Genomic DNA, 26,270 nt, shown 5'->3' with positions numbered 1-26,270 from the left:
GCACGCGTAATATACATGTAAGGACCCCAAAAGGCGATAAGTTACGAGAACCTCATATTGAGGAGTTATCTTTCTTTCGATGTATTTATTAGAGAAATGGTTAATTTATTTATTTCCATAACATTACTTAACTCATATCGAGTTACGTTGGAGTAATAAATAAATTGCGTTTATTAGTTTCTTGAATGCGCGATTTTAATTTGAGGGAAAGATCTCTCCAGACGATTTTCACATCAAGATAACCAGGAACGAGGACTGATTAATTACATCATGGCAGAAAGTAGCATGCATCGGGTAGATACCTTGGATAAGACAATTTTCGTTTAAAATATACAAATAAATATGCATGCACGATGTTCAGGATAACATCTACTTTAAAAAACAATATTTATATACTTTTGTTTTTTAAATAAAATTTTGTTCCTGAGATATAGATGTTTCCTCTTCCTCACCACTTTCATCTGCAAGTAAAGATTCCATATAAAAGTACGATCCTTGGAGTCATTCTTTAAAAAGGTTAAGGTTTCAAATAACTCCTCTAGGGATTCAATAAGGTATTATCTACAAATCTTTAAATAGGTGAGCAGAGCGATTCCTCAATATTTTCATCTGTCTTCATTTATGTTGATTTACTCGATTTGAATACCCTCTTTTATATTATGACGTTCGAGGGATCCCTCTTCTATATCATAACGTGCGCGTCCGCAGCACGTCATAATATACGTTTGAGTTATTTCAAATTACATGTACACTTAAAATTTCCCTTTTTTTTATTTTCTTGTCAAGATTTTTTTGGATGAGTCTGCCCCCCCCCCCCCCCCCCCACTTTCAAAAACGATGCTACGTGCCTGTATAATTCGCCGCATATTATTTTCTTAATAAAATGCATATTACAAAAGGCTCATTTAGATCTTCATGTTAATATTTGACGGGAAAAATTATGAAAACAGATTGTGTACTCAAGATATGTAACATAAGTCATGCATGTGTGGATTTGGGGGAGGGTTAAATTCAAACATAATAAAATCACATAGTAAAGTTACTGAAAACAGGTATCGGATCCCCCCTTCCCGACAAGCAAATTTATATATCAGAGAGTATCAATCGTTACCACCCCAACCCACCCAACGTAAATATTTCCGCAAATAATTCATTCATATATTGGTTGTTTTAAATTCTAACTTAGATAAAACTAAAGAAAAAAAATTATAGGTGGATATATTTAGTGAATCCTTCATTGCAAAATACGTGTAATCTAGATCTATTATTTACCTATTTATATCCCAAAATACTACGACATCGTGTATATATCAAGTTCCTCTTATTTTAAGAAGTGATGGTTCACAATCTACATGTTTATTGTTAAGTTTATTGAGGATAAGACAACTATTGGGATGTCTTAAAGTGAGGATGAATTTTAAAAGGTGTCGTAAGTTTGAACGGCTTTGAGAAACTCTCTTATGACTAAGATGTGTCATAAGATAAATCTGAGACATATCTTAGTCTTAAGATAAACTCATGAACAGGCCTCCTTGTCCCAGTTTAACAATCGTTGGCAAAGCTCAAATTATGAGGGACTTTTTGAGCACTTAAATCCTAACGACTCTGCCATTATTTTTTTCTCGAATGCGTCTTCTTCAAAGTGATCTTCACAGACAAACTTGTTTTTATTCCACACAAATGTTTCAAATCTCAACTTATCATTACGCAAATGGCGAATCCACAGTTTGCATAGTTTTATAACGGTAAGAACTTTTTTTTTCAAGCTGATTGTTCAGTCAGTCAATTCGTTTCGAACATGAATAAACAGTTCCGAGAGCTTGTCACGATCAATTTAGGTCAAAAGCTGGAATTTCTTTCCAACTTACAAAATAAAAACAAAACCAAGACTTGAACTTTGTTTACATAACAAAGAAGTGTGAGCTCTGTATCTCGCTTATGACTCGACGACTGACACTTAAATTTCGGTTGACTATTAGAAATGCTTTATTGAAGCATAATTAACTTCAAAGAACCGAATAAAATATATTTACTAAAATGGTGACCATGTCCCTTTAATAAAATCAAAGTACTGAAGTACTGACGGGAGTTGATTTTATCGATTATCATTTATTCAAAATCAACGATATGTGATTTTGCATGGCAAATAGTATCAGTAATCGAAATATTTCAGAGAAATTGTACGGATCCAGGCAAGATTGAACTATTGTCTTATTCAACCAAACGCTCGGCCGTCTCCGTTTATCTCCGACAAGCAAGAGAGACTCTGTTTTGTCGGATATTAACGGAGACAGCCAAGCGTCTGGTTGAACGAGACTACATTGAACTCTAGCGTAGGAATAGATACGACTTTAAAAAATATCTAAACTGTTTGTACAATTTAAAATTTTACTATTTTCATGGTATTAATAAATAAGTTTTCTTGAAAAACAATGCTTCAGAATACATAGCATCGAATTTATAGGATTGTTTTCAAGAACCAAGTGTTGTCAGCGGTATTGATTTGTGCTTAGGTCCAAACACTGTTTCACTTTCGCTTTGCCCGAGTAAGTGCATAGGAGAGTTGATTAAAATCAACTCCCAAAAAAGGTTCATTCTTTGAGTACCATAAGGTGATCAATTACAGTTTAGGTTGATTAAATAACGATAGATTTGATTACGCCTGACCGTATTTGATCGCCTCATAATATTCAAAGTTTGTTTGGTTTTTTTAATAAATTATATCTAATACTTATTATTCAGAAATTGTACGATTAAATACTAAAATAGTCATTGATAAAATATATTGGACTATTCGTCACAAAATTCATTCGTAGTGTTATCACCAAGACAGTGGGAAACGTTAAATCATTTACATTTTCATGTCAGTCACGACCTTATTCTAAACAGGAGAAGGTCAATATTCCAAACAACAAGATAATAAACTTCTGATAATGAAAAGATCCCTTCCAGTGACTGCGAAACCACTTTCGGGTTTTTTTTTCACAGAAAAGAGACAGAATGAATGGAATTCTTCTCAGCCTCCTGTTTCTTTGTACCGGTATTTGACTACTGACAATCTTTAATTTCATTCTTTATTTTATAGAAACGGATTGTTATATTTTCTTTTCGGATCAAAAGCTCAAACTAATAAAACGCTAAACAGTTTATTTTTTGTGTGTTTTTTTAATTTCATATGTTATTAACTTTATTGTAGTGAACTTTTCACAGTGCTGTTGGAAGGATCACGATTGTCACGATCACTCTTGTCAATATGGGAGTAGATGTCACCTTCGCTCCTGCAGATGCATAGGTATCATTTTGAGGTAACCCGAGTCTTTCGGGTGACCTATTGCCATTGGATTCGTCCGTCGTCTAGCGTCGCCTTATAATAATTTATATTTTTATCTAAAGGCCCTGTTCCACCAAGCTGCGTCCCCACGGCGTGTTCACGGCGTTGTAAAATTCATGGAATTGCCGTAGGATCGCAAGGAAAATTCAGAAAAAATGTACAGTTTTATTTGAAAATTTTACAAGTGCAGATGTCACGGCGTCTTAACGGCGACCAAGGCGTTATTACGGAGCTCCCGCGGCGTGTAACTGCGTTTCCACGGAGTTTTTCTGGGCGATTAACTGCGCTTTCGCCGAGTTTCCGCCGAGCGCCCATGACGTTCTAGGAGTTTTTACCGCGCGTCCACGGCGTGCTCTGCGCGCTGACTGCGTGCACAAGACGTTCTTTACTTCTTGGTAGGTTAATATTAATTTGTACAATTGTATGGGAAACAAACAAGAATTTACAACTACTAAATAAATGATTAAAAAATTGTTTTGATTTTATGAAAAGGTACATTGTAAATGAAACATAACTACTTCTAACCAATTTGTTAAGGACTAGGACGAAACTCTTAGTAGTCAGGTGTACAAAAAAGATCCGTTCTCTTAGTAGTCAGGTCTACAAAAAAGATCCGTTATTATTTGTTAGAAAACATAGAAAAGATGTGAAAACATCAGAAACAAATGGCGTGAATTCCATCTACGTTCATTGATAGGTCTTGGAATATTAGTAAATGCTAATTTTGACATAGTCATCTACATCCAGTTTGATAATTATTACATCGCTTGCTAGTGTACAACAGCCATTGTTCGAGTTTTCGTGGTCTGGATGACAACGCTCTGAAACGCCGAGGGAGCGCGGTATAAATGCAGAAGAAACGTCAAGAGAGCGCACGCAGCAACAGCTCTTTGGGGTCGCTATGTGAACGCAGCCAAATGAAAAACAACTTGCTCAAACGCTGTGGATACGCAGTGAGAGCGCGATAGAGACTCAGTGAGATCCCAAAGGACTCCGTGAGTAGCTGCAATAATGTAGCCCTCTCCCGATTTATTTTTTTTTGGGAGAGGGCTACAACTCCATAGGATTTCCGTAATGGTGCAAGTGCGGTAGTGATTCACTCTCGCAACGATTTCGTCTCAAATCATTTATAAATGACAATAACATTTGCATTTCTTACCTGAACTCAAACGTTGTAGATGTCTTTGGCATGAATTAATCCAAAAATATCAAGTACAGTTTATATATCGGTTATTTTTCGTGTATGTCAACAACGAAAGTTGAATTTGTCCGCCATGTTTACTGACCTTGACCGGTTTTATTTTGGGACAGCCAATGAGAATTCAGGAGCGGATCTTGAACTGAATATAGGAATTCTTCTATTTTAAACATAATTAACGCGGTAAACATGAATTTTCCATTTATATACCATTTCCTTATATGATGTTTTAGTGATATAATGAGGTAAGATCAATCATTTACATCCCATAAAATCACGCGAGAACTGTCATGGCTGCTGAAAAAGACGACTGGTAAACATGCTGATGTGTTTTATCTGGTTTCGATTTATATACGGTTAATTTCTTCAACCTGATTTCAAAAATCATTTTATCTAAACGAAGTCAAATATAAAATCGATCTTTTCAGACCGAAGTTAGCCACATTAAAAAATTAATTTTGCACGATTACGGAGATCCTGTGGAATTGTAGCCCTCTCCAGTAAACATCAGATATAAAAAAAATCGGAGAGGGCTACATTATTGCAGCTATCCGTGAGGTCTCCGTGCAAGCGCAATTGACTTATCACTGCGATTAGCTGCGTTCCTTGAGCGCGCAAACGGAGTTCTCGTGGCGCTGTTGGAGATCTTACGGCGCTGTCTCGGCGACCTCACTTCGCTTCTACGGCGTGTTTATCAGAACGCAGAGCCACGGCGCGTACTCTGTGCATGTTCAAAGTGCGCGCCGTCGCATGGCGTTCTAAAAAGTTCAAGGCGATCCCACCGCGACGAACGAAGATGCCGTTGCGTTGTTACGACGCTGTAGGAGACTCTACTGCGTTTACCTTGGCGTTTTACATTATTTAAGGACAAAGCTCCGGTATGACAGGGCTTTAAGCTTCTATAAACATACGAACACTTGTTACCATTGTAATTGTAAAATATATGACCTTCCCACCCAGGGGCTTATTTAGCGAGGCCAAATATTTAAAAAAGGCATGAATCAAAAAGTTTCTCTCTCCTACGTATATGGATAAAAGTTTCTCTCTCCTACGTATGTGGATAAAAACTAAATGTATGGCATTCATGGCCCTAGATCAGAGGGTTAGACCCAAAGGCGAGGCCAAGATGGTCATAAAGTGAACATTTATTATTCTCCTCTACTCCCTTATAAATCGAAAATCTAAATGCATAGTTACGATATTTATTACAGCCCCTCATTAATTTGGGAAATTCTTGGACCCTTGATTAGAGGGTTAAGGGGGCAAATAAAGCCATATAAGAGTAATGTGTTTACCTTCTTCTTACACAATAGGAGGAGAAAAAATGATAAATCTGAATTTGTGGTTATGATGTTCGGAAAGCGCTTCACTGAAATTGTGAAATTCCTGGCGCCTGGGTTTAGGCCCTTGGGAGAAGCCAAAGTTTGCATAACATAAAATGTATTTGATCTTAGAAAATTTGCTCTGTTTTCTTCCACAGCGGGGGAAAATACATAGCCGTTATGATGTCCATGATGCACTCTTCCAAATTTTTGAAACCAATGACCCCTAGTTCAAATCAAATTAATGAATCAGGTGTTTAGGCTTGGCCAACAGGTCACATTATTAAAATGTATAAATATTTAGAATATAGAAATTTCTTATAAAATTTCTTATATCAGATTGAGGGGTTAATGGAGAGATTATATTCGTCATTTTTTTTTTCAGAGTGTCTCGAAGACGGCCATTGTCAGTGCAGTGCCGGTCAGATAAGTGAATGTAGCAGTTTTCATTTTTTCGGGCACACGTCTCACCACTGCGTATGTCATGGTAATTGTAAAAGTTGTGTTTTATGAATTTCACGTACATCCATTAACAAGAATGAAATAGTCCAAAGTATTTGTTTTGAAACACCCCCTCTACTGGTTCAATTTTCAATACACAACTAAAAAAATGAAACTACTGGGTTTTTTGCTTGCAGAAAAGATGCAAGTATCCGGATGATAACTATAAAAGATTGTGCGAAATATCCCGAGTATCTCTTTATTGTTAAAAGATGTTAACATTTCCGATTTTGAATCATCGTTTGATGTGTTTATCATTCTTGTAAAATCTGTGGGTAAAAACAGATGTTGTATCAATTAAAACATCTTGGATTTTTCCCCTTTTATCGATATGAATTGTTCATTTTATTAAAAAGTCATCAAAAATGATGAAAACATTAACTCTGGACAGACTTTAGTAGAAAGATTCTAATGAAATTAATTGGGTTTTTTCAATGTTTTTAAAAATATTCTTATGTTAAACATTAGCCCCTTTGGTAACAAGATGATTTTATAGTCATACCACATTGGTTTTATTTTAAAAAAAATGAAAAATTTTCTCTATATTTTCACATATATAAATTTGAACCTCTATTGTGGCCCTGGATCATGATTTCAATAAACTTGAATCTCTAGCTGGGGGTGCTTTCTCGCAAATAACAGCGTTTATGTTCTTAATAGTTTCACTCAAACGAACATAAAATATTTATAAAATAAACACAAAGTCGTGAGTATGATGTGAAGCGCTCTGAAAGTGCAGTTTTAAATATATTCAATAACAATTTCTTTCCTTCAAAACCACATCTTCCACATCTACAAAATAAAATTAAAAATTTTAGACATTGCATACAATACGAAGCATTTGGAAGATGGGTGGGATGTATGGCTGCACGAAAAAGAGCCTTCGAATGGTTTTACTGGTACACAATAACTTTCAAGGTCATTCATAGCCCGTGCTATAAAAATCATTGTTATACTTTCATGTTAAATACTGAAATCTGATTGGTTAAGACGCACTTAATAATATTTACTATTACCCTCAGCGTTAGCAACGCACTTGGCAACGGGTAACATTATATAAATAGTGCCTGTTTGGGAGGGTAACAGTTGAAATTGACACCCCGAGAAAACCATTGTCAACCGACGCGAAGCGGAGGTTGACAATGGTTTTCGAGGGGTGTCAATTTCAACTGTTATCCTCCCAAACAGGCACTATTTATTTTGTTATACTGAATGTCTTTTTTAAAATTTTAAAGAAAATTTTACTGCTTTTATATAGGAATAACGTGAATTCTACAGCGAACCGTACGCGCATAATTTTCGCGCATGTAACATTTTTTAATGTTACCCGTTGCCAAGTGCGTTGCTAACGCTGAGGGTAATAGTAAATATTATTAACTGCGTCTTAACCAATCAGATTTCAGTATTTAACATGAAAGTATAACAATAAAAAATATTACATGCGCGAAAATTATGCGCGTACGGTTCGCTGTAGAATTCACGTTATTCCTATATAAAAGCAGTAAAATTTTCTTAAAATTTTTAAAAAAGACATTCAGTATAACAAAATAAATAGTGCCTGTTTGGGAGGACAACAGTTGAAATTGACACCCCTCGAAAACCATTGTCAACCTCCGCTTCGCGTCGGTTGACAATAGTTTTCTCGGGGTGTCAATTTCAACTGTTACCCTCCCAAACAGGCACTATTTATATATTGTCACCTGACTAGGTGACAATAATAACAACTAATATATGTAAAGAATAAACAAACACGACAACGTGTTTAAGTTACATTAATAAATACATTAATGTTTTTATTCGTTTTACTCAAACGAACATTAAATATTTATAAAACAAGAGATGTTTGTAAAATATGCACCCTCCATTGGAAACATCTGCGAAGAAAATGAACGGAAACTACAAATAGTTGAAGGCACATAACTCTGTCAAAAATTTTTTGATCGTACCAAAAGTTAAACCTGGCATAGATATTATTAGGATTAACCTAAGAATATTAACGGAAACTGCAAATAATTGGATTTTTTTTTTACGTCCAAGGCGCATAGCTCTGACGAAAATTGCTCGATCGCACCGAAAATCAAACTTGACCTAGATATTATGATAAACCTGTTACAAAATTTTATTCATATGTGCATCCTTTTCGAAGAAAATGAACTGAAACTGCAAATAATTGGAATTTTTCTCCGTCTAAGGGGCATAACTCTGTCGAAAATTGCTTAATCGTACCCGAAATCGAACTTGACCTAGATATTATTTCGATAAACCTGTATACTAAATTTCATTTCAATAAGTGCGAAGAAAATGAACGGAAACTGTTGGTTGACCGACCGATAGCAGCAAAGCAATATGCCCTCTCTTCTTCGAAGGGGGGCATAATAAACAAAAAATCGTTAGTAGGATGTAAAGCGCTCTGAAAGTGCTGTTTTAATTAATTGGAAGATAAAGAAGATAAGAAAACTCGCTAAATGCCAAGATTTTTTTGCGACTGAAAGTTTTTCAGATAAATTTTCTTTGACATAGCCATCTTTTGCCCTATCCGACTGCCACCGCCCATGCTTTTGAAACAGTCTATCACAACCCCTGCGGTTGCTGCAGAAGTAGCACCGCCCGATCTTAAACTATGTACACCAAATTTTGACTTTTCTAGACCAATCTTCAATACTTTCTCCCTTGTTCTTGTATTCGAAATCGGACGATTATCCCTTTTAAGTCTATAAGAATTAGACTTGTTACAAAAGGACACCGAACTAAACAGACACCGAACTAAACAAATATTGACAAGAATGCATGTCAGCATTTGACCATCCTAATAACTTTTCTAAGATATTTTTAGGACATGTGTCTCAGAATGTTCTAGCTATACAAACTTTTTGACCAGTCTTATACACATCTGTCTTCCTTTTTTAACAATGTTAATTTGTACACAATTATCCTGTAAACAAATATCTAAATAACGAATATATACTAATTCTAAGAATCTCAGAACCTAAAACCTAAACCTAAAAAACACATACACAACGTTCTCAAATTATACAAATTGTCATCCTTTCCAAATGTAGAAACCAGGGCCTTCAAATGTTCTGGCGTAATGGGCTCTCCTTTTTTTTTAATCACAGGTTTTGATGTTTCTCTGATTGCCCCCTCCTTAATATTTTTGACAGGACAGAATCACATGGATCTACATAGCCTGTTAGGCTATGTACCAAGCTAATAGCATGAATGAATTTTTCCCCATGATTTGTATTGTGCCAAGTGAATGACATACAATGCAACATTGGTTTCAGAAGCAGGAAAAGGAGTAATCACAGGGTTAAAGCTGTTACACCATTTGCATAAGGTGTTAAAAGCGTACCTGTATTGTTTTGCTGTGTTGTCGGCCTTGGACGTTATGCAATATCGAGGTAGTTCTGATGCGAGTTCCTCAAGGCGGTGATCTGTACTTTCGTTGTTGATGCCCATCCATCTGCCCACTTTAAATATATCTGAAAAATCTGTTTGTTTAAACAAAACATCAATATCTTCTTCATTTCAAATTACAATATTTGTGGTGTATCAGGACCTTCATCATCTGCAATACACCCTCTGAAGTATCAGGACCATTATTCAAATGCAATAAATCAACCGTTTGTATTCGCCACATATAAGCAAGTCCAATTATATTTAATAAGATGCACAAGGAGCCATGTCATCTGCAATACATCTTCATTCATTACAAATGAGTAGCATTCAATCTTACCACAAGTATTCCAGAACCAAAAAATTAAGAACCAAAGAAGCAGTTTCTGTTCTGACCTCGAATGATTATTTCCTTTCTATTTTTATACAATAACACGTCTTTCACATTAGTCTTATAATATAAATTTTCATCAAATAACATTGGCCAAAAACAGCAGACGGCCAGTTTGGTACTACAAGAACACCGTAGGCCTTACAAAGAGTAAATGTTTTATGGAAGAGACTATTAAATGAATGGGAGGAACTAGCCAATTATTCTCCCCCACCCAATTTTTTTGTAAAACAGTCTACAACCTCTGATTCAGGATTCCAGAGTTTTGAGTTGTATCTAAGCAATTTACGATTATTGAAATTTGCAAATCTGTCTACAGTGAATGGTCCGAACACAAAACTAACAAAATCAAAAAATTCTACAATAACTTCACAATCATCATGATCTATGGTTTTACGAAAAAAATCTGCTTTGTCATTTTCTGATCTCGGAATCCACTGAACATCAAGTGAAATTTTGCTACCGGCGCACATTTTGAAAATATATGGTATAATAACTTGTAAATGGTGCATCATGCTACCAGAGTGTACTATTTTCTCACAACTTTGGTTATCATTAAACCACTTCATTGTCGTTTCTTGTAATTCTTAAAAGATGCCAACGCCAATTATATGGCCTTCAACTCTTTCCATGTCGAACTCATATTTTTCTCCTCATCTTTCCACATCCGATGGAAAACCTTAAAATTATCTTCAACTGTATATGAACTGTATATGCACTTGATGCTGAGTTGCTTGCATCTGAATAGATGATTACATTTTTTCTCTTTACATAATGTAGAAATCTTATATTTTTACAAGGAATACATTTTATCCAGAAATTCAATTCTTCAAAAACTTGATCTCTATGTTTGAAAGATAATTTGGAATCCCTTAATTCATTTGTAGCTATTTCCATAGACGAAAATCGTGTCATTATATTACACATGTTACCCATTACTGGTGTCATGGAAATGATTTTTCCAACTACTTGTGCCAATTCTCTCGCTTTTATATCTGGGAAACGACCAATTACTTTCTTCAAACAACAAACAGCGTCTTCTATTCGTCTATCCGGAACTGAAATGGAAAATGAATTTGAATTCCATGTTAAACCTAACCATTCAAAAATTTACGTTGGAATAAACTGTGATTTGTTTATAAAGACCACCAGTACAGTTTCTGACAAAATTCTCTGAATGAAATTAGAATCTAAAATACATTGACTCTTATTTGAGGCAAATGCTAACCCAACATCTAGATACAATACAATCATTATACCACTTTTTCTCAAAACCTTCACCAGAGGTCTTAAACATTTATTAAAATTAATGGAGCTGATGAAAGACTAAATGGCAGAACTGTAAAGCAGTAATATTTATTATCCCACTGAAACCCTAGATAAGTCTGATATTTTTCAACTGTATATATATATATATATATATATATATATATATATATATATATATATATATATATATATATATATATATATATATGATGGCATCCTGATTTCAGATCAAATTTAATGCAATAAAAATCCTTTTCGAAATAATCTAATGCCGTCTTCCAGTCTTCGAACTTTATTTTTTCGTACTTGACGTACTTATTTAACCTACTGAGATCAAGAACAACCTCTTTTTGTTTTTATTTTCTGCGAAACTCGGGGGACTGCGCTCATATGGCTGAAAAGGAACTTTTAAAAAACGTTTATTTTTCAGCAACTCTGAAATTTCTGAAAAAACAAATTCAACATTGTGAATGGCAGATTTGTTATTACGAAAACACATTTTAAGTGGATTTGAAACATAAGGAATTTCATAGCCAGATTCAATAACTTTCAAACTAAATGGATTTGTACCAATTTCTCTCCATTTACCAATTTTTCTTTTCAAACTGTGTTTTATCCCTGAACTTTGCTTTTAATAATTGTTCTGAAAGCATTTCACCTGGCCAGGAATTGTAGAATAGCCATTTTAACTTTTATATTTATCATTGACTTTGTGACTTGTTTTGGGGACAGTTGGTTTTTCAGTGTCCTGTGGAAAAACAGTTGAAGCAAACGTCACTGGGCTGTGATTGACGTCGTGCAGATTTGCCACGAAAGCGATGTTGCTGGTATGTGAATGGCTGAAACGAAGTAGCAGAAGGCACAGAAGAACTAAGCTTGGCTGCCGCCGCCGCTGAGGGAGTCTTGTGGGTGCCATATGGGTGAAATGCCCTTGCTTTTGTTATCGGAGAGCGCGGTTTTCCGAACTTCAAATTTTCTTTTCGTCATCCAAGTTGTCCGCAATTTCTCTTGATTGATATTCATTAACCTTTTCCACCCGGCTGGAGAGGAATCAGCTATTCAAATATGTTTCTGGTACGTTTTTTATTTTTTCCGCAATTCTCCTATGATAGCAACTGACTCGCTATCTTTAGTGTCAAAAGCTCTTGTTTATAATTTATCTAGACCCTCGAAAATCTCGGCATTAAATTCCTACTGTGCACGGTTCCCTTCAGATTTAATTTTCAAAATAGAATTTTCTTTTAATTTTTTTAGTGATAGACTCCAAATGTTCTGCTTTGAGATGACCTGATAAATTTTGAAATTGTGTCTGCAAAACGTCGGTGACGAGCTTCACCACGTCGGCAATATCCAGTGGAGGGTTTCCAACAGCTTCTTTTGGAGTTTGGTTGATTTCGCCTTTTTCTAATAAAACAATTTCGTCGCCAGAGTCGTCCATGACAAAACGTGTCTTGATTGCACGAAAAAGAGCCTTCGAATGGCTTTACTAGTACACAATAACTTTCACGGTCATTCATAGCCCGTGCTATGAATATCAATGTCACCTGACTAGGTGACAATAATGTAAGCAATAAACAAACACGACCACGTGTTTAAGTAATATTTATAAATACATTCCTGGCCAAATCGTTTTAACAAAGAAGATTTTCAAAGATGTTTAGTTCCCTACCGGTTTCACCGGAGGGGACTATAGCTTTCTTTTGCGTCCGTCTGTCCGTCTGTCTGTCCCACTTCAGTTTTCCACACTTTTTTCTTTTATGCGTTTGAGGAATAATATGAAATTTGCTGAACAGCTTCAAATTGACAAACTACAGATCAAGTTTACACTTTTGTAGCGTCTGGTTGACACATTTTCGAGAAAGTTAATTTTTTATATTCCAATGTTTGAATGTTTGGGTTTGTTATCAGGTTTGATGTGTATTGAATAAACGAGGAAAGTATGTAGTCAGTAATGATATTGTGTATTACCATTCCTTTTATTGTTTCTAACAAACAAATAAGTTGTGGAAAATAGTGTCAAGCATTGTGTTGTATATTTAATCGACAGGGTTTTTTGTATTATTACAATCAGGTTCGTTATCGGGTTGCATGGTTGAATCGGGGTACAGAAGATGGTAAGAATTGATATTATGCATAACAGTGCATTATTTTCACAAATTTCTACCAGCAAATACTTTATGGAATTGGCAAAATTATACTAGAGTATTTTACCCATTTTATTTAATTTCTAAATCAACTATGTAGTTTGAATTTCCTCTGTTCTTTTATCTCTGATTAAAGCATAACATCTCGTTTATAATAGTTTTGAAATATAAGTATGCTTCGAAGTTTTCATAGAATAATACAAACCGTTAGGGGACGTGTATTGCTTATGCAATACTCTCAGAATGCTTGTTCTCTTTTAATTCTTTGAAGAAAAAAAATCGACCCCTATTTGTTGCCACATGTGATCATGATTTCAACAAACTTGAATAACCACTAGTTACAATTTTTCTGTTCTGTTGGTTTGGCAAGAGAAGAACGAGCATGTGTTGAAACTTTTCACTTGAAACTGATTTTCATTAAATCCATGATAATTGATATCCAGTATGTATGTGTGTCCCATTTCAGCAAGATTCAAAGACACCTTGGTATGCATGTTTATCAAACTTCCTACACTTCATAAGCATGGTTAAAGGACAAATACTTTTCATTTTCAAGGAATTCTGTTATATATATTTTTTAAAATATTCTTAAAATTACAACACTTTGAAATTTTATATATACGACATCCGGTTTGTTAAAGTCAACAACTTGATATTTTGTTTGATGTAGGCCCTGTAAAGGTAAGAAGCAAAAGGTTTTTTTTAGAAACGGGGAGTTGGAAGGGTGTCTAATGTGAAAAACTGAAGTAAGCAGGAGAGTTCATCCTTATTTAATCAAAGCAAGCAGCGGTCTGAGCCGAATTACTTAAAGAAGAACAGGTTTAAAATTCGAAAGAGACGAATATTGCAACATGATTAACCTGGAATTCATTTCATGTAAATCGCTGTAGTTACGTTACTCTTTTTAAAATATTGGGGTTAAATGACATGATAACTCGAATTTCCTATACAGAAGACTAAATCACCAGATCTTAGCTACGTTTTATTTTCTATATGAACACTAATTGTTTAAATGCAAAATGTATGACACTGGATAAAGAAAATTTTTAAAACTATATTTCTAAAGTTTAACACGTTTGTGGTGTGTTTTCACTTGTAATAGGAGGATTGTAAACCATGTAAATGCACCCATCCCCATGGATACACCCAGAGCGTGCATGGGGATAGGAATAAACGAAATATTTTAATTCAAAGTGGTTTTTAAAAATGTCTCTTCAATTACATGTTTATTCCTAAATAATGCATTTCCCCGCATAATATCTTTATTTCGCGAAGGGATGCTACGCTTTGCGGTGTTCTTGGTTAAAATACAATCAAAATTTCCTCGATTTTATTGTTATCTTGTGGTTGGTGATACCACTCAGAGATCCAGTTTTACCTCAGTTGTTAAGGGGTTTTTCTTTCTTCATATAATCATATCATATTATTTTCAAAACAAAAATACACATAACAATCCATAGACTATACCATCCTGTTGGTACTTTCTCTCAGTCTTCCCCAAACGTCTATATGGACGTAGATAAATACCTATAATTCACAAACATTAAGCTTTCCCGAAAGTGCATAACTGGAAACTTTGCAATTTGATTGATGTATGAATGTATATATTTTACCCATGCACTTATGACATGAATCTTATCTGTATATTCAAGACCCTGCTACCCAACAACCATTTGTAAAACTAGAATGCAACCACCAGAAGATCAGCGTCATCGAGTCCATCGCAGAGAATCTACACGTAGAGGACAGCAGGGCGGAGCCCTGTCCCGGGACAACCAAACACCAGACGTCCGAGGCCTTCGTCATCAACAAGTGTAACTCGAAGGCAAGAAGTTCTTGGTCAAAGGGCGAACAGGTTTGCATGTTATTATTCAATTCAAAATCATAAAAGAATATTGTGATCATACCTCAAAGTCATCACATGTCTTTCTCTAAAAAAAAATAACGACGCCTTTGTAAAACAAATATAATTTACTTAGAAAATGTGCAGGAAAGATTAATTAATGACATTTTCCCCAAGGTCAAATTGATTGAGTGAAATGGGAGTAGACATGATTTTAAAGTTGTAGAGAGGAAATAGAGTGTTAACCCTAAATATTTTTGCCTAACGAGTGAACCAAATTAGAAAGTTTATACCCATTAAATCACAAAAATATGTTAAGATATTTTCAAAATTTGTAATATGTTTCATATTTATTGTACTTTCCATATATAAAGTATTTTTATCCGTTTATCAATAAACAAAAATTACTTTGATGTGTTTCTCACATAATATTTGATTTAGGAATATATAATTATTTATAATTCCTTTTACCTGTATGAGAATGGTATTCAAAACTTTAAAAATTAAAAAATACCTGAAAATCTGTTATGAAAATGGCATTCGTTTTTTTTAAAGATTTTTGGTGAAACCAGAAAGTACGTAGTTAGGAACAGACATGACTTCATTGGATTTATGTCACGCTTATTTATCCAGACACACTATATAGCTTATGTCACACTAATGATTTCAAGAGAGAAAAACATCATATCACTTTAACCAAAACATTGCTGAGAAGGGACCAACCGTAAACAAATATTTTTGGGGTGTTTTTTTTTTTACATACATGTATATATAATGGAGTTGGTCAGAAAGCAGTTAGATGTGAATTGTGATAGGTAGATTTTCTAGAAACACTAGTATACTTGTATATACAATCAATATCTAATGGTATCATACCCCCGCTCTGAAGAAGAAGGGAGTATACTGTTTTTACCTTGTGTCTGTCTGTCCGTCTGTTTGTCTGTCCGTAACAAAAATTTCTGTCACATTTTACTTAGCAACTATAAATTGCGCAAATGCTTCCAATTTTAACACACTATTTGTTTAGGCATGCCATAGCGTGGGATGTATATCTGTACCAATAGGACGCCAACTTCCTGTTAAATGACGACTTTGTTAATCTTTTGCCTAAATTTTCAAACAAAATTTCGTCAAAGATTTCTCAGCAACTATCTATCGCAAATGCTTGAAATTTTAAAACACTTTGTGTTTAGGCATGCCAAATTATTGGATATATTTTTGAACCAATCGGACGTCAACTTCCTGTTAAATGACGACTTTGTTTATTTTTAGCCTTAATTTTTAAACAAATTTTCGTCAAAGATTTTCAGCAACCATTAATTGCAGGTGCTTGAAATTTGAACACACTATTTATATAGCTATGCAATATCGTGTGATCTATTTTTGTACCAATCGGACGTCAACTTCCTGTGAAATGTCCATTTTGCTTATTTTGCACATTAACATCAGAGCGGGGGTATTACATGTACTAGTGAGAATTGGCTCACAGATATCTTGTTTTAGAACAAAACTCAAGTATAACAAATGCATATTTATATTTCATGGCACAATGAAGTAAAAATAAATTGTAAATAAATATAACACGGAAAGACATAACACAAGTATTCATATGGTCATCTCCCGTGCTGCTTCTAAACAGGTCGATAAGCAGTTATAATTGCCTATTAAAGGGTTTACTAATTTGCCTAAATTCAGAGCATAGCCGCTCTGTGAAATAGAGGTCAACAAAGTTGTGTGTGTTTTAGGAAAGTATATAGATTTTAATAAATTACGTTTATATAAAGCTCGTTTAAAGGAATAATTGCATGTTTCTGCACTTGTTAACAATATTTGCTGCAGGTAAAGACGGAGTGTTCAAATGATGCAATTTCTCCATACACGCCCATCTCTACTTTCTATGATCAAGGAAACATGGCGGCTTTCTTAATTGATTGCACGAAAACCACCGATGGTGTAGTCATTGGTCTAACAGTACGTCTATTTTAATTAAACTCACATTGAAAGCTAAACCAACGCAAAGCACTGACATTAAAGATAATATAACGAGCTAAAAGAATATATCGATATTTAATTAATTTATGTAAATTTATCTCATCTACAAATTATTGCAATGATCCGGGAGAAGTTCATTCCCTCTGTAATTCAATGAATTCAACAGCGGGTAATCGATATATTTTGGGAGACGCAAAAATAATAATCTTTTCATTCTTATTGATATTTAGCTTTCAATTTGTTCAGATTGTAGAGGGACAATTTACAAAAATTCAATAACTATTTAGCTCAAGTGAGCTATTCTGATCACATTTTGTCTGTCTGTCTGTAAAACTTTTCACATTTTCAACATCCTCTCCAGAACCACTTGGCCAATTCTATCCAAACTTGGCCAAAGCACCCTTAGGCAAAGAAAATTCAAAGTTATAAAAATTAAGGACCACGTCCTTTTACAAGGAGAGAAAATTAGGAATTATTATCCCCTCGCGCAACTTGTTGCGAAGGGGATATAGCATCGCTACCGTGCGTATGTGTGTTCGTACATGTATGTATGTGTGCACTCCATTTCAATTTTCTAGTAAATTAAAAAAAACCTTCCAATAGAATTTCCTCAACCTTTGCATAAATATGCCTTATTGTAAAAGTTTAAAACAAATGCAATGTCATATTAATTGGTCAAATTTATATGCAAAAACTTATTAATAAGATAAAATTAAACCATTGTAAAGGAGGGGGCTTACATTATGACAAAATTCGTTAAAAACTAAAAATATTTTTCATATATTGTACACTTCTGTAAAATAACAAATAAAAAATGCCTGTGCCTTTCCCCACCATTAATACTATTACAAATTATTATTTCATTAAGTGAATGTCATAATCAACTTTGTATACGATTTATCAATCGAAATTTCTGAGTAAGAGTTATCAATCTTCCGCATCACTTCTTTGAAACCGAAGTGAAAGTAAGCAGTTCAAATCAACAACTTGATATTTTTGGATTTAGATCTAGTACAGGTAAAGAAAATGTAGTTTTTCCAGTAATGGAGGGTTAGTAGAATGTGGTCTTCTCATTAACATAACTATATATTCCTAAATAATGCATCCCTACACACAATAACTCATGTCGCGAGGGGATGCTCCGCTTAGCGGTGCCCTTGTTGAAAATTCTGCTTGTCAAGAACTATTTGGCCAAGAAAGCTGAAGCTTTTGTGGGCACATCTTCAGGTAGTGTAGATTTAAAGTTGTGAAAAAATCATGACCCCGGATCTAGGATGGGGCCACAATGGGGAGGGGGTCGAATTTTAACATAGAATTGAATAGAGTAAATTCTTAAAAATCTTCTTCTTAGAAACCAACCAGCCAGAAAAGCTGACAATTATGTGGAAGCATCCTCAGGTAGTGAAGACTCAAATTTGTTTAACTCTATAGAGTAAATCTTTAAAGATCTTCTTCTCAGAAACTAATCAGCCAGAAAAGCTGAAACTTATGTGGAAGCTTCTCAGGTAGTTGTGAAAATCATGACCCCCGGGGGTAGGATGGGGCCACAATTGGGGGTCGAATACATGTATTACAAAGGATCATATATTGAGTAAATCTTTAAAAATCTTTTTCTCATGAACCATTTGGCCAGGAAAGCTGAAACTTATGTGGAAGCATTCTCAGTTAGTGTACATTAATAGTTGTAAAAAAAAAACATGACTCCAGGGGGTAGGTCGGGGCCATAATGAGGGGTCGATTTTTTACATAGGAATATATCGAGTAAATCGTTAAAAATCTTCTTCTCAGAAACCGGTCAGCCAGGAAAGCTGAAACTTATGTCGAAGCATCCTTAGGTAGTGTAGATTCACGTTTGTTCAAACCATGGTCCCTGGAGGTAGGATGGGGTCACAACCGGGGGGGGGGGGACAAATTTTAACATAGGAATGTATTGTTAAAAATCGCCAAAAAAAACATTTGCCTAGAAAAGCTGAAACTTAAGTGAAAACAATTCAGATAGTATAGATTCAAATTCGTTAAAATCAAAACCTTGAGGATTAGGGTGGAGCCACAATGGGGATCTAGTTGTACAAAAGAAAAACATTTTAATTATTCACAAATACTGAAATGTTATCATATATGGTTTTACTTTTAAACAAGCATTTGACATATTGCTGATTCTTCGAAATTGTTTAGACTTTGACACCTGGGCGATTCTTGGGCTTCACAAGGGTTTCAGAGTGTGATGTAGGTTTATATCCCGTTTATAAACAATTGTTTAGCATCTTTTTGAGACCTGCAATGCTCAGCCTGTGATATGACTATAAAATCATCCAGTTTGAAAAGGGACTGGATCATAAACACAAAAATATACACAAAAAGATAACAGGATCTACATGTTATATACCACATTGTCCACATTTATTTTATTATGAATCCATTAAGCTGGTTTTATCATGCCTATTGTTGCTCTGGTGAGCGATGTGGCCCATAGGCCTCTTGTTTAAACTTTTTATCTATGAAAGCCCCCCCCCCCCCCCCCCCCCCCCCAGATTTATAATTATATAGTCTTGACAAATTTGTAGAATGTTTTATTACACGTGTGTGTGTGAATCAGGTCTAAATATATTTGAGAAAAAACTTTACGTTATGATTTGAAAGGACTTACAATTGTTTTCTTTTATGTATCCAGTCAATTACATGTATATATTCATAGTTTATAGTTATATTTTACGCATATTGAAGTTTAAAAACATTTCTATTGGAAACGAATTCTGACAAATCAAGTCGTAATAATCTGATACATTAATCGTGTTACAGATAGCAGTACAGACCTGTCATGATGCCCCAATGGTCATGAACTTGAACGAGACTACGACTCCAAGAATGTCGGAATTTTACACTATTTTACAGCAGAAGTAACGCAATGGAAGCTTCACTGATGCTTGTTATGTAAAACCATCGTTCAAAAACCCCACGACTATTAAAGAGTTTATTTACTCTTAATGTTTTTTTTTCAAACCTAACACGGGCCTGATATTCATTAAGACTTGACAAATTTGAACGTTACAATACTGGTCTTTTATCTTAAATGGTAAATAAAAAACACTATATTAATATTTTAATAAAGGGAAACATTAACGGTACAACATTGCTTAATGATTTAATTAATAGGTAAGAAAAAAAACGAAATATATGATATCCAAAAAAGTGTACCGAAATTAATAATATATCGCAATTATGTAATCAGATTATTGAAATGATTATTGCTTGGATAGCGATTGTACACTAATAACAACATTGCTTTCTTTTCCTTTTGTCTTTAATAAAGTGGTGTTTCGCTCGCTCTCGCTCTCTCTCTCTCTCTCTCTCTATAGCTTTTGTCGTTTATTGATTGCACTTAAACTTTGTTATTTTATTAAAAGTATCGTATAAACAAATCAAAGTTAATGTAAAGTTTAACTATCAATATCAACGAAAACATTATAATATAAGTGGAAACTTTAAGACTCCAAACGAAAAAATATATATTCAGTCTTCCCTAAAACTAGAGTTATTGTTATTAAAAAAGGTATCTTCTCCTTACAGGAGGTCTTTATCACTTTCGGATAATCGAAGATCACTGATCAATACAAGTGTTTACAATTATAACTACAACAACATTTGATAACATTTGAATTACTAATCCGAACACATCAAAAGTTATCAAAAATTTTTGAAATAAATCAGTCGGCATATCATAACCAGAATTCAAAGAATGCATTAATTACAATCAGTAAACATATATAAACGTTATCCCCAAGTACCCAAACTCCGTCACCATAAGCAGAAAACATTCCGCGTTTCTCTGTAAATTCTTTTTTTGCGGTTTTTATCATTTGCAATCACTTAATATAATCTGAAACGTTATAAATTATATAATAATTAACAAAAATATTTTTATTATTATTCAAATAAGCCCCCTGAATACGACGTTTATCACACGTGCTATCATAACTTATGAACCTAACTCCGTCACCCGGATGATCTATGATACTCCCGGGAATGAAGACACATTAAGAATCTAGTTTAAACTCAACTTGTGTCTAGGCCAAGTTATAATAAGTTAAATCGGTGTATACAATTTAAATGGTGAAATCGAAATGAAATGATTGCCAGAATAAAAAATGGGAAAAAATTACCAAATATTTTACAAAGCGGCACTTGTTAAACGAAATAACAGGATTCATACTGTTCATATAAACATGTAGTTCAATCAACAAAAAAGCAAAATTTGATTGACACTTAACACAAGTTTCACCAGAAGGAGACTGATTAAAGATTATTTTCTCGAATCGCCCGATTACGCTCATCCAATGCATGACAAACGAAATAGAGCGGACTCTGTTGGCGTAAATGAAGATGCTCAAAACGTTCTACATGCAAAGAATCTTCACATATCGAAAGCTTTGCCATTATTTGACCTTCATTAACAGTACCAAAAATGTGTAACTATCCGAGCCTTACAATTTAAGCGTGTGTGTGTGGTTTGATTATTTTTTTTTTGCTCTTCCAGTACTTTGACTCTATATTACTAGCTAAGATAAACACAGTCACTTACGTTATCATACTTCTTGCTTGAACATAGAAGTGAGTCACGACGTCTATAAAAAAGATCAATATTTCTTTACACAAGATAAGGAACTGCATGCATTTTGGTAATATGAGGCTTCTTTTATGTGCATATAAGATCTATTATTACGAAACCATTTCATTGTTCTCCAAAAAGGAACAGAATGAATCGCATGCTTCTACAGATTTTGTTTATTTGTGCTCTAGCAGGTATTATACTGTGGTAATTTTGATTATTATGAGTATAATAATCATTTTCCTTGAAGCAAAGGCGATGTACAAAATCATATTCAAAGATATTTGTTTTGTAAACGAGTCGTGTTCTATGTATTTTTATTCGATATGCAATATATTTTTTTGATCAACTTGTTAGTTTTTGTTTGTCTTATTGCAGTTCCATGTTCAATGCACAGTTGTTGGCATGACCATGACTGTGACGATAAGAATTGTCAATTTGGCAGCCATTGTGTCTTCCAATCTGAGCACCACCAGGGTTATTGCGATTGCGCAGGTAACTCTCTTCATGTTAATATATATTGCTTTCAAACGAACATGAATTATTTACAATAATAACATCTGTTTTGAAGAAAAAAAAGAAAAATACACATTAAGTGTGTAACCTATAATTCTTTTCTGTTTACTTTCTATTAAAGATTAACGATCAGTGGGTTGGGTAGGCGGGAATACTATAAATGCGGCAAAGAAAAGTCCTCGAATGGGTGAAAATCATGTTAGTCAGGAATATATGTATATATAGCAATCTAAAACACATGTTTTCGGTTGTTCCTTGAATTACTGGGCTGTGTTTTGTCCAGAATCATAACGTCCTGGTCTGGTAGGACCGCGGCTTACAGCTCCAAGTTTAACGATTTCTGGATTTTTTTTCTTCTTCTTAATAAATTAATTCAAGTTTGTCTTGCAATTCCTGCATCGTGACTTCAAGTTCCACACTTTCGCAGGATTGTCTAATTTGGCACGGATTTCATCACTTTGCTTCACGATCGTATTGTCTAAAATTTTAATGTCACTTGCTTCTTCATAATGGAGTCATCTTCCCTTGCTTCTTCATAATGAAGTTATCTTCCCTTGCTTCTTCATAATGGAGTTAATAATCATTAAATATAATGTAATTAAGAAGTTGTATTATCAAAACAAAAATTTGCTAGTATTTTTATTTATTGAAAAAAACCCCCAGTTTTTGAAGTCTTTAAATAAATAAATAGACTCATAGATAGTAAAGTATTAATTTGCTAACCAAATCACAGATAAACAGTACATGTAAAATGATTTTGGTATACATACCAGATGGTGTTTCAAAGTTTATGTAAGGGGGGGGGGGATTCAGAAGTTGGAGCAGAAGTTGATATGCATTTTTAAGCATTAATGTTGTTCTCTTTTATATTTTTTGTTTAAATGCTCACAGGGAGAGTTTCTGTCTGCCCCTGGGGATGGGGGGATGGAAGGTTGTTTAATAAAACATGTCTACTAGCCACCTTGTTTTAATTTATCTATGAAAACATAAAAACACTTAAAACTGTCTTGAAAGTTAACAAATATGGGGAAACTATTTTCGACTATTTTCTTGTACTTTTACAATATCAGGTCATGCACTCTATTATGATGTTATTTTTTTACTCCGGAATAAAACGTATATGGACTCCTCGACATGGTACTCAGGTGACCGTTAAGGGCTATTGGCCTCTTGTATTGAAAACATTTATCTCATCTACGAAACTTTGCGATGATCAAGGAACAATGTTTTGCCTGAATTTAACAGAGCAAATGTTTTAGGGGGCGTAAAAATAATCCCTCCTCCTTTCCATTCTTAACGATGTTAAGCTTTTAATCTGTTCAGATTGTAGAAGACGCACTTTGTAAAATCTCAATCATTTGTTGAACATTTGGTTGATATATGAAAGGTATTTTTCAAGATTTGAAACTAGTTATATAGTCTTGACAATTTTTAGTATTCTTTAAAATGTGCATGTAACCCAGGTCTAGTAAAATTTTGAGATAAAGAATCTACGTATGATTTGAAAGTTCATATAATTGTTTTTTTTAATGTACCCAGTGAATAGTGTATTCATATTTTAAAGTTATATTTTACGCATATTGAAGTTTTTAAAAAATTCAATGAGAAACGACCACTGACAAATCAAGTCGTAATAATTTGATAAATTGATCGTGTTACAGATAGCAGTACAGACCTGCAATGATGCCCCAATGATCATGAACTTGAACGAGACTTCGACTCCAAGAATGTCGGATTTTTACACTATTTTACAGCGAATATAACGTCATGGAGGTTTCACTGATGCTTATATGCAGTTTTGGTCAAATATTTTAACAAAATATAATTACTCTGAAACATTTTTTTTTTATTTTACTCTTTATTTTTTTAATAATATTTGGTATCTGGATAAATGTGAAATTGAGGGTGCTTTTGTCTATTCATACATTAGATTGATTAGCTTTCTGTGTAAAAGCAAGCCAAATAATATCCAAATGATTATTTTATGATTATATTAATTATTTTTATATTATGATTATAAAAACAAGCCAAATATATTCCAAACATTGACAAATAAGGTTTCCAAGAAACGTTTTAGATAATTGAAATTAAATGCCGAAATAATATTTAAAAAATATCTTCTTACTTTTCCTGCAAAAAAAAAAATAAAACCTCTTTTAGAACACTTTATAAATTGTACGTAAACAAATAAAAGCACACCTTGAGTGACATAAAACTGCTTCTGTAATCACGATTTAGGTCAACATCTAGTATATCGTATTGATATACATATGCATTGGAATCACTGATAAAGAAAATCTGATGTACTTTGCGTCGATAGCGACGAAATTTTATCTTTATCGATTTACCCATATGTTTGAAGCTATTAAGACATTGCACATTTGTACTTTTCATAACAATACTTTGTGTCAATATCGACGATATCGGCGAAATCGTGTTGATATTGATTCGCCATGGTCCACAATAGTTGTTAAAGATGTTTTGGATATTGTTCTATAGCTTGTATCAAATACGAGATACACTTGAATAAGATGTGTGTAATGTAGATAGTAAAGATCTTTAGTAGACTCTGAAAGCTGTTGATGGTTGAAATGTATGATGCACAGGGAAGTTTACTAAATAAATGTCTTTCTTCGTCAGAAATGTTCATGTCGTCTACCTCACTCGCTTCTGTTTCACAAGCAGTAAACCCCAAAGGCAAATTTGTTTATGTTCAGTGGTATTTCAAGCAGCACAAAACATATAAATAGTAGTCTATTGAATTATTTCATGATAGAGATCAGTAAGTAAACGTTTTATAACAATTTTGCAAGAGCAAAACAAAACTTCGGATCCGATGCAACGAAAGTAGCCATCCCTACATGCTTTTGACTTTCGCACCTCCATGTGCAAAAACTAAAACGTTTGGCTTTTGTTAGCGGTGATTTCAATGGCGGAATGACCGCAAAGAATATCAATGAGCGCATCAATACAGTAGTTACTGTAAGTAAACGCATGTATAATTCTAGTTCAAGCAATGATTATTCAAAACTACAGATAATGTGACTTATGGCTTAAGATTAAACGCAAAGTAATATGGAACAACTTCCAATGATAATTTCAGGTTACTCTACAAACTAAACAAATGAAGTTTATGATTTTTTATAGATATTAAATTTTATGTCTGGATTAATTTTTAAATATACAGCAAAGACATAAAATTAACAATGCATCATTCTCTCTTTTAACGATTTTTTAATGAGTTAAGAATTAATATTTAAAAACAACCTTATCCGATTGGAATAAAAATGCAAGTGATATTCAATATTTCACCGACACAAAAATATATATCAAACCTCTCCCTGCACCTGTAATAAAAAGAGAAAATTATAGGGGTGTCTTAAAAGTTTAAACCACGAGTTTAATAGTTCATAGGAGATTTAATATTTGGCAATATTGAACTCGGATTGAGAATATTGTGCATTGGTCCCAGGTTCAGTACTTCATAATATCTAAATATTATAATTATATGACACCGGTTTGACAGATATCACGGCTTTCAAACATCAAAGACGTAAAATGCACCAACAAATGTACACAAACGTGCAAATCAACAAAACATAGATATATCACTTGACATACGGATATAAAATTTCTGCCAGAATGTTTAATATACACTGTATTTGATGTGATGTGAAAAAAGAGAACGGTGCATACAAAAAGGTGTAAGAAATGAAAACTGAACAATACAAAAGTCCTACATATATAAATATACACATAAA

General features: G+C 33.9%; 1 protein-coding gene and 1 long non-coding RNA gene across 3 annotated transcripts; both read left to right on the top strand.

Moving 5' to 3' along the window:
- Positions 1–2,894: 2,894 nt before the first annotated feature.
- LOC105322820 (uncharacterized) lies at positions 2,895–24,428 on the top strand. Of its 2 annotated transcripts, none has more exons than XM_066076178.1 (6): positions 2,895–3,040; positions 3,197–3,292; positions 6,237–6,338; positions 15,205–15,407; positions 17,235–17,366; positions 24,171–24,428. In XM_066076178.1, the coding sequence occupies exons 1-6, from the start codon at positions 3,001–3,003 to the stop codon at positions 24,270–24,272; spliced, it is 675 nt and encodes a 224-aa protein (XP_065932250.1). In that variant the 5' UTR covers positions 2,895–3,000; the 3' UTR covers positions 24,273–24,428. The 2 variants fall into 2 exon arrangements, with proteins under 2 accessions (XP_065932250.1, XP_011420018.2); XM_011421716.4 differs by lacking the exon at positions 24,171–24,428 and adding an exon at positions 20,187–20,372.
- Positions 20,781–22,918, top strand: LOC136272939 (uncharacterized). The gene is made up of 3 exons (XR_010711004.1): positions 20,781–22,187; positions 22,372–22,488; positions 22,631–22,918. It is a non-coding gene; the product is annotated as an uncharacterized lncRNA (long non-coding RNA).
- Positions 24,429–26,270: the final 1,842 nt, after the last annotated feature.

Source organism: Magallana gigas, chromosome 2 (genome assembly GCF_963853765.1).
Source record: "Magallana gigas chromosome 2, xbMagGiga1.1, whole genome shotgun sequence".
In the NCBI taxonomy this organism is placed as follows: domain Eukaryota; kingdom Metazoa; phylum Mollusca; class Bivalvia; order Ostreida; family Ostreidae; genus Magallana; species Magallana gigas.
The sequence above is the reverse complement of the archived record's forward strand: the minus strand, read 5'-3'. Positions and strand labels throughout refer to the sequence as shown.